Source organism: Dendrobates tinctorius, unplaced genomic scaffold (genome assembly GCF_039654945.1).
Source record: "Dendrobates tinctorius isolate UK_male_01 unplaced genomic scaffold, ASM3965494v1 ptg000016l, whole genome shotgun sequence".
Lineage (NCBI taxonomy): Eukaryota > Metazoa > Chordata > Amphibia > Anura > Dendrobatidae > Dendrobates > Dendrobates tinctorius.
In genome coordinates this window covers 72696034-72710893 of record NW_027361684.1, presented here as the reverse complement: position 1 = coordinate 72710893, position 14860 = coordinate 72696034, and the positions used below count along the sequence as shown (strand labels likewise).

At 37.8% G+C, this 14860-nt stretch overlaps 1 protein-coding gene across 2 annotated transcripts in view; it reads left to right on the top strand.

Annotated features, from left to right (window-relative positions):
- The window catches only part of NLGN4X (neuroligin 4 X-linked), a 488795-nt gene that overhangs the window by 286329 nt on the left and 187606 nt on the right, over positions 1–14860 (top strand). For both annotated transcript variants that reach the window (XM_073565962.1, XM_073565961.1), the window contains one exon: positions 2935–3087. In XM_073565962.1, coding sequence (XP_073422063.1) covers positions 2935–3087 — 153 coding nt within the window. The remainder of the gene's footprint in view (positions 1–2934; positions 3088–14860) is intronic.

Genomic DNA, 14860 nt, shown 5'->3' with positions numbered 1-14860 from the left:
AGGCTGCATGTGGCCCGTGGGACTGTCCCTGGTCTATGCATGAATGGCCCAAGAGGCCCAGTGTACCGATAGCCAGCAGGCATCTGGCATGTAGTGTAGATTGACAGGCCGGGCTTGCTACCCTACTTACCATACACTGTTTTTTTTCCACATTTTCACTTTCTATCTGCAGCTTTGCTTGTTTACATCTTTATGCCGAAGGTACGGCATGTCACTAGTTTAGCAGACTGCGTTAATTATCCATCTCCTTCCTACCCTCTTTCCTTCATTGTTAGTCTCTGGTTTCTGAATTTTCTGCAAGCTTTACTTCTCACTTTTGTTTGTGTCTTCATCTGCAAAATGGTTTCAATAATGCTATATTTTTATTCCAAACCATCCATTCATCCAAGTTAAATTCTCTATTTTCCTGTCACAGTTTTTCATCTCTAGCTGCCAACCCAACAAAGCACACTCAATTTTGCTATACCACACCAAACCCAGCACATTGTAGTCAATTCTGCTATATCAGACACAAAATAGTCAGCTGTGCTACACCAGAGACAACACTTTTTAATTTCCTATTGTGCAGGGTAAAAAAGGCACACTTACCTAATGTATCAGTGTTGCTTCTCTGCTTTTAGCACTCTGTCACCCAGAAATTGTGTAGCATTTTTGTATGCCACATGTGCTCTTTAGTCCTTCAGCAGAATTGTGATGGCTGCAACCACAGTTGGGGCTGATAGACTGCAGTGCTCATGTGACATATACAATGTCACAAGATCTCCAGGGGAAAAAGAACTTGGAACGGAGAAGTGACACTGGCCGGTGAGATACACATTGTGATGTTCACTTCATAGTGACAAACCAAGCCAGGCATTTCTTAAAATGCAGATAAATTCAATGATGGAACAGGAAGCCTTTGGCTCTGAGCCTCAGCATCTTGTGCCTGCTATGTTAAAACTCAAAGCTCAAACACAGGTTGGATGATGAAACAGGGAGCGGTATTCAAACAACACTGATGAGACCAGATGGGGAACAGGGTTATAAATTTTTTAAATTTGTCAATCAACAGGAAGATACCGTAGTGCATCATATTATATGTAGAAAGCTGTGAGGTCTATCTTGCTGTGTGGAGAGTTGTGGGGGCCATCAAAGATGGTGTAATGGCAAATTGGGAGGCCATCATACATTGTTTGAGGGACTGTGGGGACCAACATACATGGTGTGGGGAACTGTTTGTGCATCTATTGTGTGGGGATCTGTTAAATCCATCATATTGTGTGAGGACATTGAGAAGGGCCGTTATACTGTACAGTGTGCTGTCCAGCTATAATGCTGTATTAGGGGCTGTTGGGGAAATCATACTGTATAAGGAGTTATGGGGTCCTTCATGTTGTATAGTGGGCCATCATATTGTATCGTGGCTGGTGGTGGGGGCCATGGAGAAACTGTGGACCCCATTATACTATGTGATAGGCTGTGATTCCCATCATACTTTGTAGGTGGAGACTGTGTGATCCATCATACTGTGTGAGTGAACTGTGGTGGCCAACATACAGTGCTGTATAGTGTGCTAAGGGATTGTCATACTATGTGGAGGGACTGTAGGGGCTTTATACTGTAGGGAGATTTGAGGGGATTTTACTGATAGGACTTGCTGTAGGGTCATCATACTATGCGTGAGGGCTCTGTGGGTCTAAATTCTGCAAGGGAATTTACTGAGAGGAATCATATTGTGTAAGGACATTTTTAGGGGGCATCATTCTCTATGGGATCTATGAATGGGTTTTAGCAGTGGATAAGAATACTAAGAGGGGTACTATTTCTGTGTGCGTGCCTCAAAACATGTGCCTTTCTCTGTGTTTCAAAGTTAATAGGTGCTTTTAAGTCTGAGACTGCTCTTTATTGCCATTATTATGCTAAACATTTTTTGGGGAAGATGAGGGGGATCAAATATGGCCTCTTCCTACAGAGCCTTATGATTTCTCTGTACGCCTCCCAATATGTATACTTTTTAAAATTTACTATGTATATTAGTGACATTAAAAAATGTTTTCCACTAGGACAACCCCTTCAACACTATCTGCTCTCAGTTTGTAATTTTCTACTGTATTTGATTATATTAAAACTATACATTTAAAATATATTAACAAATTTCATAAAAAAAATATTAATCCTTTTGCGACATGTGCCGTACTAATACTGCGCACAGTTCTTCAGAATTCAACATTAGTTTCAGAAATTTTAACTAATATATAAGAAAATGTCAATGGATGAAAAAAAGTTGTCTATCTACTTCAGTGAAAAATGGATGAGAAAAAAGTGTAACTAAGTATATATCTTCGTAGTTGCATCTGTGACTCAAAACTGATTAGAATATTAGATACTCTGAGTATCAATAACTGAAAATATGGACCCATATATAAAACTGTTTGTATGGCTCAATGAAACTCTGTGGGTCAGTGTCCCGCCCAAGAAATGAAAGTGGACAGCAGTAGGACTTATTGCCTGAATGTATGGATGTAGCCTTAGGTGGTTTTCATAAAAATGTTATGGTGCTCTCAAGGGTTACAGCAAGATATAAAGTATACCTTCAAGAGAAAAAACATTACTGTATTCTAGAATGAGCGACTGCATACATGAATAACAACTGATGCAGTATTTGTAGGCCGAAACCAGAAGTAGAAGACCAGAAGTAGAAGAGAGCTAAACCTTCCTATTTTATTGTTACACATTGTGGACACATGATTAAAGGAGGTACATGGTATTTTGAATATTTTCCTTTTTTAACAATTGAAAAGCAAATTTACTGCAGCGGTAAAAAACTGTAAATGACAAATAAAATGGCATTTATGAAGCATTACTGAAAACTGAAGCTGGGTGTTAATAACATTACAAAAATATAGGAAATTGCAATTTTTGAACTATGTGATCCTTACTTACATTTTCTTCTAGATATCCATGATCCAAATAATAAGAAACCAGTTATGGTTTACATCCACGGAGGTTCCTACATGGAGGGTACTGGAAACATGATTGATGGGAGTATTCTTGCAAGTCATGGAAATGTCATTGTCATTACAGTCAACTACAGATTAGGTATTCTTGGTAAGTCGACCATTATTATACTCTCATCTTTTCTGATAATTCTTTTTGTCCTCTAAAATGAATGCTGATTTTTTTTGTAAGGATTCTACAAAATACATTTAATCTTTCACTTAATGTATAAGTTTACACAAAGAACAATAGTCATGAAGGTAAACTTGCTCTTGTGTCTCAGTCCATTTTTCAATAACTAGTTCAAAATGGTAAGTTGTTAGAATATTTCTCAATACTTGAATGACAAGGGAAATATGTCCTTGAATTGTTCCATAAAACCTCACGACAAGCAGCATGACAAATACAATTCTTTGGAGCTCTTGACTTCAACATTCCAGAATGAAAGGTTCATTTTGGGTTCTCTGCATTTAATAAGACAAAAAGTATAGCTAAAAGTGAACACAATATTAATCACACCATAAATATAAGAATTGGAAAATGCCTGTTAAAAGCTTTACGGGCATCATTTTTTTGCAATGAACTGTATAAGACTGTACTACAGTCTACATACAACAGCGGTAGCCTTTAATTCAAGTTGTTGACAAGTTGTACTAAACATAATGACAATTGGCTAATAAGAGAGCTAACATATTCAAATGGAATAAATTTTGCCAAATTAAGTTTTTTCCTAGTTCAGCACCAAACTGAGTACAAATGACAAAAGTGTAGCAGAAAATCACACAATGACTTCATTGTGACCAAACCTTAGGTAAATGCATATATTTTTGATGAGGAATTTAACATCAGAAAACACTTAATACTATTTTGACAAAACTTTTATTACATTTGCAGGAGTATTGCAGTTAAATTTTGGGTTTACCTAAGGGCTTTATTTTTGTGTCTCTGCCACTGCAGTGATGCAATCCTGTATCTGTCTGCTTTATCCTTACGAACCCATTTAAATGTACCCTTACAAATAACAGTGAGTGCCTTTATGTAAAATACTATTCTTAGTAAAAGTTAATTGGAATTGTATAAATGTTCTAACATCTTGATTTTTAAAGTATGCAATGGACAGATGTTCCAGTCAATTCTCAATTTGTTCTTCCATACGAGTGTTATTTACCGCTTAAAAGCCAACCTAGTTTAAGGGCTGAGTATTTTTTTTAAGTGGTTACATCCCTGTAGCCAAAACTAAAACTTTGTTAAGTACAATTTCTCACAATTTAAATTCAATAAATTTTTGCAATATGTTAGTGAAACCCTAGTCAGGCGGATAAGTATTACAAGACTAATAAGTGGCCCCAAATAGACACATGTAGTACAATCATCTACCAACAGAGCCAATATGACATTATTCAAGACTATTCATTGTGTGCTACTCATCTGGAGATATGTCAAACCAATATCAAGCTCTAACATGTTTTTTTCAGATAACTTGTAGTTTTCATTGGCATAAATTTTGTACATATACTAGAGAGAGGGGGATCTTTTGAAATTTGAACTTGCCAGCTTTGCCGAATTTTCCCAGGATGTTATTATCTCCTGTGAATTGAAAGTAATCCAAAGACTCCAATTAGTTGGAAAAGATGAGTATGGCACCCTGAGGTGTCCTAGAACTGTTTCCAACCCTTTTATACTCTTTAATGCAAACACAACCTTGGTAAAGTTAACGTGACCTAAAAATATGTATATTTTTTAAATGGATAATAACTGTTGGAATTCTGGAGACAATTCTACAAAAAAAATAACATTTTTGATAGGCCTCAGTATTGATGTTTATGGTATTCATATTGATGCTATTGGTATTGATATATTTCAAATTAGACAAAAATAACAGGTATGCAAAAAATTCAGTACTGTTTATGACATACATACCTTGTTAATCGATCACAGAGTTAAATGTTTTCGCTCCTTATCAATTACGTTTGTATTATTCTCTTTTCATCAAGCACTTATATTTTTTAATACTGTGTCAGAATAGTTTGTTTAGTGTTTATTGTTTTCTTTACCAAACCTTATAGCTAAACGCTGTGAATTGTGACACCCTCTTTTCCTCAATCACTAAAAAATGGCTGCTGCATTTCTTACTTCAGCTTTGAAATAGACAATGATAGATTAGGTGATTCATGCAAATTGAATAATAAATTATTCTATTTCACAAGGTATTTCATTAAACTTTTTTTAACCTAATTTAATTTAAATTAGTAAATTTAAAACTGTGATTCAGTCAGCTGATTACAAAAATAATGCTAGGGCCTACAATCTAATTATTAATCTCAAACACACATATACACTCTGTAGACAAATTTATGGAAAGACATTTCTAGTTTATGTATATTCTACCATTAAGAATAATTTATTTTAGGAGAAAATAGTTTTGCGTGCTTCTTGGGAGAGTTCATCATGCACTGGGTTAGAGCATCATGTGCATTTTAAAGAGGATTGAAAACTAAACAAGCTATGTCTACATGCTTATATTTTGCTTGCATGGATATATAATTTGACCCTAGGCAGGCATCATTGTGCTTCCACAAGCCAAAATACTTACAACCATAAATTTATCAGCACTATAGTAACATAGAAAACATACACAAGCAGAAAATATAACTAAAAGTTTTATTCTTAAATTATTAAATTACTCCCAATCAACAATATAATAACTTATTGATCGTTGGGTGTCCAACCCCCCCCCTTGCTCGACATCCACCCCATTTATCGTGTATGGGACTAACAATGAAAGCCAAGGTATGTTTAACCCCTTCACTACGAAGGGTGGTTTGCACGTTAACTCCCGGGCCAATTTTTACAATTCTGACCACTGTCCTTTTATGAGGCCATAACTCTGGAACTCTTCCATGTATCCCGGTAATTCTGACACTGTTTTCTCATGACATATTGTACTTCATGTTAGTGGTAAAATTTCATTCATATAACTTGTGTTTATTTGTGAAATAAATGGAAATTTGGTGAAAATGTTGAAAATTTCGCAATTTTCCAACTTTGAATTTTTATGCCCCAAAATCACAGAGATATGGCACACAAAAAACTTAGTAAGTAACATTTCCCACATGTTTACTTTACATCAGCACAATTTTGGAACTAAATTTTTTTTTGTTAGGAAGTTATAAGGGTTAAAATTTGACCAGCGATTTCTCATTTTTGCAACACCATTTTATTTTTACGGACCACATCACATTTGAAGTCACTTTGAAGGGTCTATATGATAGAAAATACCCAAAAGTGACACCATGCTAAAAACTGCACCCCTCAAGGTGCTCAAAACCGCATTCAAGGAGTTAATTAACCCTTCAGGTGCTTCACAGGAATTTTTTGAATATTTTAAAAAATGAACATTTAACTTTTTTCACAAAAAAAATACTTCAGGTTCAATTTTTTTTATTTTACCAAGGGTAACAGGAGAAATTGGACTGCAAAAATTATTGTGCAATTTGTTCTGAGTACGCTGATACCTGATATGTGGGGGGAACCACTGTTTCGGCGCATGGCAGAGCTCAGAAGGGAAGGAGCGTCGTTTGACTTTTACAATGCAAAATTGGCTGGAATTCAGATCGGACGCCATGTCACGTTTGGAGAGCCCCTGATGTACCTAAACAGTGGAAACCCCCACAAGTGACCCCATTTTGGAAACTAGACCCCCCAAGGAACTTATCTAGATATGTGGTGAGAACTTTGAACCCACAAGGGCTTCACAGAAGTTTATAACATACAGCGGTACAATTAAAAAATCATATTTTTTCCACAAAATGATCTTTTTACCCCAATTTTTATTTTCCCAAGGGTAACAGAACCCTAAAAGTTATTGTGCAATTTGTCCTGAGTACGCTGATACCCCACATGTGGGGGTAAACCACTATTTGGGCGCATGGCAGAGCTCGGAAGGGAAGCAGCGCCATTTGACTTTTTTGGCTGGAATTGAGATCGGACACCATGTCGCGTTTGCAAAGCCCCTGATGTACCAAAACAGTGGAATCCCCCCACAAATGACCCCACTTTGGAAACTTGACCCCCCAAGGAACTTATCTAGATGTGTGGTGAGAACTTTGAACCCCCAAGTGATTCACAGAAGTTAAAAACGCCCAGGCGTGAAAATAAAAAAATCATATTTTTTTTCCACAAAAATGATATTTTTGCTCCCAATTTTTTATTTTCCTAAGGGCAACAGGAGAAATAGGACCCCAAAAGTTGTTTTGCAAATTGTCCTGAGTAGGCTGATACCCCATATGAGGGGGTAAAACACTGTTTGGGTGCATGGCAGAGCTTGGAAGGGAAGGAGCACCAGTTGACTTTTTCAACGCAGAATTGGCTGGAATTAAGATCAGATGCCATGTTGCGTTTGGAGAGCACCTGATGTGCACAAATAGTGGAAACCCCCAATTCTAACACCAACCCTAACCCCAATACACCCCTAGCCCTAACTCTAGCCCTAACCCTAACCCTAGCCCTAACCCTAGCACTAACCCTAGCCCTAGCCCTAACCCTAATGGGAAAATGGAAATAAATACATTTTTTTAATTTTATTATTTTTCCCTAACTAAGGGGGTGATAACGGGGGGTTTGATTTACTATTTATGGTGGTATTTATATTTGGCAGCTGTCACACGCTAAAAGACGCTTTTTATTGTAAAAATAGTTTTTGCATCACCACATATTGAGAGCTATAATTTTTCCATATTTTGACCCACCGAGTCATGTGAGGTCTTATTTTTTGCGAGACGAGTTGACGTTTTTATTTGTACCATGTTCGGGTATGTGACTTTTTTATCGCTTTTTATTTAGTTTTTTGGGACGCAGAATTTACAAAAACCAGGGTTTCAGGAATTTCTTTTGAGTGGTGCGTTTGCGCCATTCCATGTGCGATAAAATTGATAAAGCGGTTTTCTTCTTTGGGTCAGTACGGTTACAGCGATACCTCATTTATGTCTTTTTTTATGTTTTGGCGCTTTTATGCAATGAAAACAATTTTATATAAAAAATAATTATTATTGCATTGCTTTATTCTGCAAGCTATAACTTTTTTTATTTTTTCACTGATGTTGCTGTATGATGGCTCATTTTTTGCGGGACAAGATGACGTTTTCAGCGGTACCATAGATATTTATATGCATCTTTTTGATCGCGCGTTATTGCACTTTTTGTTCGGCGGTATGATAATAAATCATTATTTTTTGCTTTGTTTTTTATTTTTATTTTTTAAGGGGTTCGCTTAAGGGGTTAACTAATGGGACAGTTTTATAGGGTGGGTTGTTACGGATGCGGCGATACCAAATATGTGTACTTTTATTGTTTTTTTTTATTTCCAAAAAATGAATTTATTGGGGAATATTTTTTTTTTAATTTATTTAGCGATTTTTTTAAAATTATTTTTACACTTTTTTTTTTTTTTACACTATTACAATGTCCCAGGGGGGACATAACTGTCATGTGACAGATCGCTGATCTGTCACATCACAGATCGCTGTGACAGATCAGTTCCATGCAGGTTATGGCTAGCAATTTTTGGGCTGGGTGGCAATCCAAAGGCACTGGTCCATAAGTAGCATGGCAAAACTTCAATCTTGGGCCTCATGTAGCACTTGGTTGGAATTTAATCACAAATGGTTTAATTATTGTTAATGTCTGCACAGTTTCAGTACAATAATTCAGCTACAAACAATAACCATGCAATTTGTGCTTGATTTCTCATTTTACTTAGAAAGATGTTACGATTAAAAGCAAATCAGTCAGCAGGATTTTGCGAAGTAAATTACAGGAATTGTCAGGTTGGCAATGTTAAACTGATTAAATGATACTTTGGATGAAGAAATACATCTTGTGGTTCTTGTGTAATCAGTGTTAGAAGTTTTCAGTTAATGATATGCCCGTGCTCCAGGGTGGGACTGTAGGCAAAGTTCTATCTTCCTGCTCTAAACCAGAGAAACCAAGAAAAGATCTGCTCACAGACCTCCCCAAAGCACAAACATGTTCCTCATCATAGAAACAGAGAAACACAGACTGTTTGTGCTTCGGACCAGGCCTGTGGGCAAGTCTTTCCATGGTTTCTCTGACTTAGAGCAGGAATATAAGACTCTGCCTACAGTCATTTTTCAATTCCTGTATACATCCTAATTGTGCAGTACATGCTCCTCAGCCTTGATGTAAAGCCTCATTATGTAGTACATTACTCCTCAACCACTGTATGCAGCTTCCATATACTGTACATTGCTCCTCAGCTCATTTATACTGCATCCATGTGCAGTAAATTGCTCCTCAATTCCAGTATACATAATTCATATACAGGAGATCACTCGTCTGCTTCTGTATAAAGCCTCCATCTGTAATAGATCACTCCTCCTCAGCCCCTCTATACAGTCTCTGTATGCAGTACATTTCTCTTTAGTCTTTGTATACAGCTTTTATGTGCAGGACATCACTCCTCAGCTCCTCCATATAGAGCCCCATCCTGCTGTGCATCGTTCCTCAGCACCTGTATACAGCCTACATATGCAGAAAATACTCCTAAGTTCCTGTATACACCCTTCATCTGCAGGACATCAATCCACAGCACCTTTATACAGCCTTCAACTGCAACAATTGATCCTCAGCCCCGTATATAACTTTCAAAAGCAAGACATCACTCCTCAGCCCCTGTTTACTGCCTTCATATTCAGTACAAACACCTCACCCCTTCTATATAGTCTCCATCTGCAGTACATGCTTCTCAGCCTCTGTATACAGCCTGAATCTGTAGAACATGATCATCAGACACTGTATACAGCCTTCATCTGCAGTAAATTGCTCCTCAGCCCCTGCACATAGCTTTTATGTGCAGGACATCTCTTTTTAGCCCCTGTGTACAGCCTCTATTTATACAAACTGCATATGCAGGACATCACTGCTCAGACCCTATATACAGCCTCAATCTGCAGTACAGGATCATCAGCCCCTGTTTAAAGCCTTCATCTGTAGTACATAGCTTCTTAGCCCCTGAATACAGCCTTTATATGAAGGACTTCACTCCCTAGCACCTGAATACATCACTTTTCAGCTCTTTATACAAGCTTCATTTGCAGTAAAGCATGCCTCAGACCCTGTATACAGTCTTCATTTTCAATACATCACTTTTCAGCACCTAAATACAACCTTCATAAACAGGACATCCCCCCCAGATGTAGAAAGCCTATATCTGCAGGACATTGCTCCTGAGTCCCTCTAACACTGACTCCATCTGTAGTACTTATTAGTCTCTGCATGCTTACACAGATTTCCGCTGCACCTTGATTCATCAATCTTTTCCATCAATCATTCCATCAATCTTTTCCGGCAAGCAAGTAGAGGTGTGCTCAGCACTTCCGACTTCTTTATGATGCAATGTGGGGCTTTATGTGGTGCTGTGCCTGTGCTTAGCTATTCATCTGTATGGCTTCTGACAGGTCAATGATCCCTCAGTAATCTGCCCCCTATTTTACATATTGAATATAATATATTCTAAAAAAAAATTTTCTTCAGCAGGAGCAGTCAGTGGTGGTGCCTGTGCTGCTGCAGGATCGCACGTATAATGTGCATTTTATGCTTTTACTTGATGCAATAAAGAAGAAAATGTGTCTCAAAATGGTGCCAGCTGCACCTGTGCAGTAGCAGCTATCAGCGATCTCATTGATGCTACTGCGTAGGTGCTGGCGTCGCCATCATGCATGCGGCACCTGCGCTGCAGCATGATCGCCTGTATAATGTGTTGAAATCTCTTGATGCTATAAAAAAAATCTGTACTATACCAGAAGGCTATTGTGGAAAATATGTTGTAAAACTCCCATCAGACAATACTAGTGTCAGGGGGCAAGCTTCCTTGCCCAACCAAGAAGGAGAGGTGAGGGAGACACACACCAGGTAAAGCAGAGGAAGGTGTTCACTGTCAAAGGCCTGGGCCAATTTCATGACACCCTCACAATTCAGTTTCAGTTTACTTAAATTATTTTTTTTAAATGCTCTTTAAATTTTGCCTTATGTACCAGTCATTACCCAGGAAAGAATGTTCCTTAACAATTTTTTCCAGTAAACTCCAATTTCTCGTCGATTTTGAATGTTTTATTGTCAGTCCTTATAGTGGAGTAAAGGTGGGACACTATTGTTCTCAGCAGCGATCTGGGAGTAAGACATGCTTACAGGGGTCTTCCCCAATCTGTTTTCATTCTATTCAGTCCTTTTTCCATCCATTTAAATATTTCCACTACCCCCCAGACCTCCTTGTAGGGTCTGCCAGAAAAATGCTCGGATTTGTCATTGACTCCCATTATACTTGTTATTGGAAACAAACTTCCAAGCATTAGGATAATTTCATACTAGCGTTCTCGGGCACAGCGCGGGGCCGCCACTTAGCTCTTCCCCCGGCCACGCCCCCTCCAGTCAGCTCCTCCTAGGATCGCATGATGCTGCATGCGATCAGCGTACTGTATATTTAGCACTGGGTACGCTCACCATGTGCAGGTCGTGCACTGGTATGATTTTGCTGGCGCTGCACCCAGCGCACAAAAATGCAACACAGCACATTTTTGTGCACTGGGTTCAGCTCCAAAAGGGCACAGCGCCAGCAAAATCATACCAGCACACAACCAGCGCATGGTCAGCATCCCCAATGCTAAATATACGGTACGCTGATTGCATGCAGCATCATGCAATCCTAGGAGGATCTGACCTGAGGGGGCGTTGCCGGGGCAGAGCTAAGCGGTGGCCCTGTGCTGTGCCCGAGAACGCTAGTGTGAAACTAGCCTTAGTAGTGAGTATCCAAGCATTTTAGTTCTCACTCATCTTTAGCGGTGTTTACCTGCGTCCAGGAGGACCAGGCTGCGCTTACACTGCCTCTCATTAAGATTATTCTGCATTACAGCAGCACTCTGATTTTTCGGGCTTTCCAGTGAAACTCATAATAAGCGCCCTCCTTTAAACTATGCTCAATCATACTAGCACGTAACTGATGAAGGTCAATATCGACCGAAACGTTTTCTGGTACTACAATAAATCGACTCACTAAGCATTAAGTTGAGTGCCAGGTTTTCATTTTATCACATATGGTTTGGGAACCTAACTTGGAACCACTACAGTCGTGCACACGGTGTTTTTTCCTAGACTTTTATTATCAGAAGAAAGTCCTTTATATTTAGCGCTGTTTACATTTTAGAATTTCCCAGTGTAAAAGATTTGAAAAGGAAAAATATTATTGGGAATTTCTGCATTATCACTATTTATAAAATGTCACTTAAGAGGGTGTCAGCATGGAATGAGCATTAAATCTTGAATTGATGGATGTAATTGGATTCTTTGAAAATGCCTACAGGTAAAAGTTAGTGACTGGGACAAATTATCACTTTCTATCCTCTCCATTGTGTATCTTAATCGAAACTAATGACTTTCATCTAGAGAAAAGTAGAGACTCATTGTTAAGTAATTTATCACAGTGAGATTTATTTCTATAATAGTACTGCGCATGACGCAGAGCATTGATTAGAAGACACTTTAATGAGCAGTCTCATATCACATTTATAAAAGAAGAAAATAAGGGAAACCTTATGAGGGCCAATTTGGTTTTATATTGCATGCTGTGTTTGAAATGGAATACTTGCTGGGTCCGCAATTTAATACTCCCACAGGGATGTAAACACACAGCACAGAGTAAGTGATAAACCACTCTTTTGACTTTGTGATAGGCTAAACATACAGAGCTGCATCAAATATTAAACAAAATACTCTTGGGTCTAATTCCAATGTGTTCATCGATCTAAGCTGTTAACAACATTTCCAGACTAGACAGTCAACAATCAGAAAACCACCAGCATGGTTTCTACTTAATATGTATGTTTAAAGCTGTAGTGTAGATAAAAAATATACCGAAAACATAAATGTAATACCCACCATTCAATGTGATCAGACTAGTCAACTTATAAAATATATGGTTTGTTGGTTTTATTATGCATTTTTCAAAAATGATGTGCTTAGAGATAAGAGAATCGATTCATTGCAAATAGACTTTCTGAACTTTGCCGATCCTGGCGATGTCAAACAATTTGTCAGTCGATTCAGCTGAATCACAAAAAAGAATGACCAGTGATATTTCACACAAATGAGTATTGTATTGCACTGCCAAGCGTTCTTCCCCATAATGCCTTGCAGCTATCACATGACGTGGTCTAGAGCAGCTAATTAAAGAATACTATCACTAAGGCTATCAAAGATAAAGGCAGCATAGCAGAAACCATTTTAGAATTTCAAGGCCTTGGGATAAAAGGGGGAAATGCACTAGTCATTATCATCATCATTTTCTTGTGAGTAACAGTTTAGAAGGTTACGAATAACAGAATATTATAGGTAGATGGTTGACCAAACTTAGGGGAAGGAATTTTTTTCCCTATGGAGAAAATTGACTTCTACTCTGTGGGTATTTTGCCTTCCCCAGGATCAACAATGCAGAACAGTTGCACTAAAAATAGGCTGAACTAGATAGACATAAGGTCTTCCTTCAGTCTCCAAAACTATGTTACTATGTATTGATAGTGATAGAAAGACATAAGTGTGATTGTAGTGTACTACCCCACTGCTGAAGAGCATTGAAAATGGGAGTGGTAGTCTGTGAATAATAATGCAAAGGTTGAAATAACAGGGAGGTGCAGGACCTGCAGAATCATAGTGACTGTGAATTGCTTGATATGTGATATACTGCAATGCAGCAGCACTATAATGCCCTATAATAGACTTTTTTAATATTCTTGATGTACTGCTAAACAAGGATAGCAAACTATTATCCTAATTTTGTTACAAAAAATGTGGAAACCAAATACATATATATATTTTGCAGTCGTCCTTTAAATAGTCCAATATTATACCCATACATAACAAATGAATAAAAAAGCCTGTTGCCAGTATGGGTATTTTGATAGTCCAATTTAGCAATCGCACAACCAATAACAACGCTACATTGCCACATGTCCCATCCTAGACATAAACTTACATGTAACTACTTAGCAACATAGTATTTTATGGTTATGGTAAATGATGAGTGCATCTGTCAAAATTCAAATCTATATGTTTGTGTGTATTTTCCCAAGAAATTCAATTTGTAGATAAACTATTCTCTGAAATTGTAATGTCCCTTATCATGCACTCAGGTTCCTCTAGAAAGTAAACAAAAGAGAGAACTAATTATAGAATGCAAAAAATCCTTATATTCACTTTACACTTACCTCTATGGTCCCTCTGCGCTTCACTGTCATTCATCCAGTCCATATTGCATATTCTGTTTTCCACCATGAGACCTGAAATCCCTCTCATGCTAGGTTGGGACTTCTAGCTCCTATGAGGCCTGAGAGAATTCTGTGTAGGTGCAAAAAAGTTCACAGCATTATTAATGTAACAACAGATATTCATTGCTCATGATGGTGACCATGAGGTGCAAAAAGGACCGGACTGTGATGGTGAGCAGCTAAGGAGCAAGAGAGGTGAGTGGTAAGGTAAGTATAAGCCTTTTTTGATCTTATAGCTTTTTGGTTGACCCTTTTGCCATTCCTAAAAATGGTGTCCATTTTGCCAAATCCTCACACAAGCAAATTACAAATATCCACATTTTGGTGACTGCACATTTTTGTAAAATTTGAATAGTTATTGCACATTTTTTTGTCAAATTGTGGATACACTTTAAAAATAGAATAGATGCATAACTATTTAGTGCAACTTAACAACCATAAGCACCACAACAATCCTAATGGATTTTATAGCATTCAGTATTATGTTAATATGTTGAGAGGGGATAAAAGGATTTAAAAAAATTAGAATTTCAAAACAGTACATGCCATTT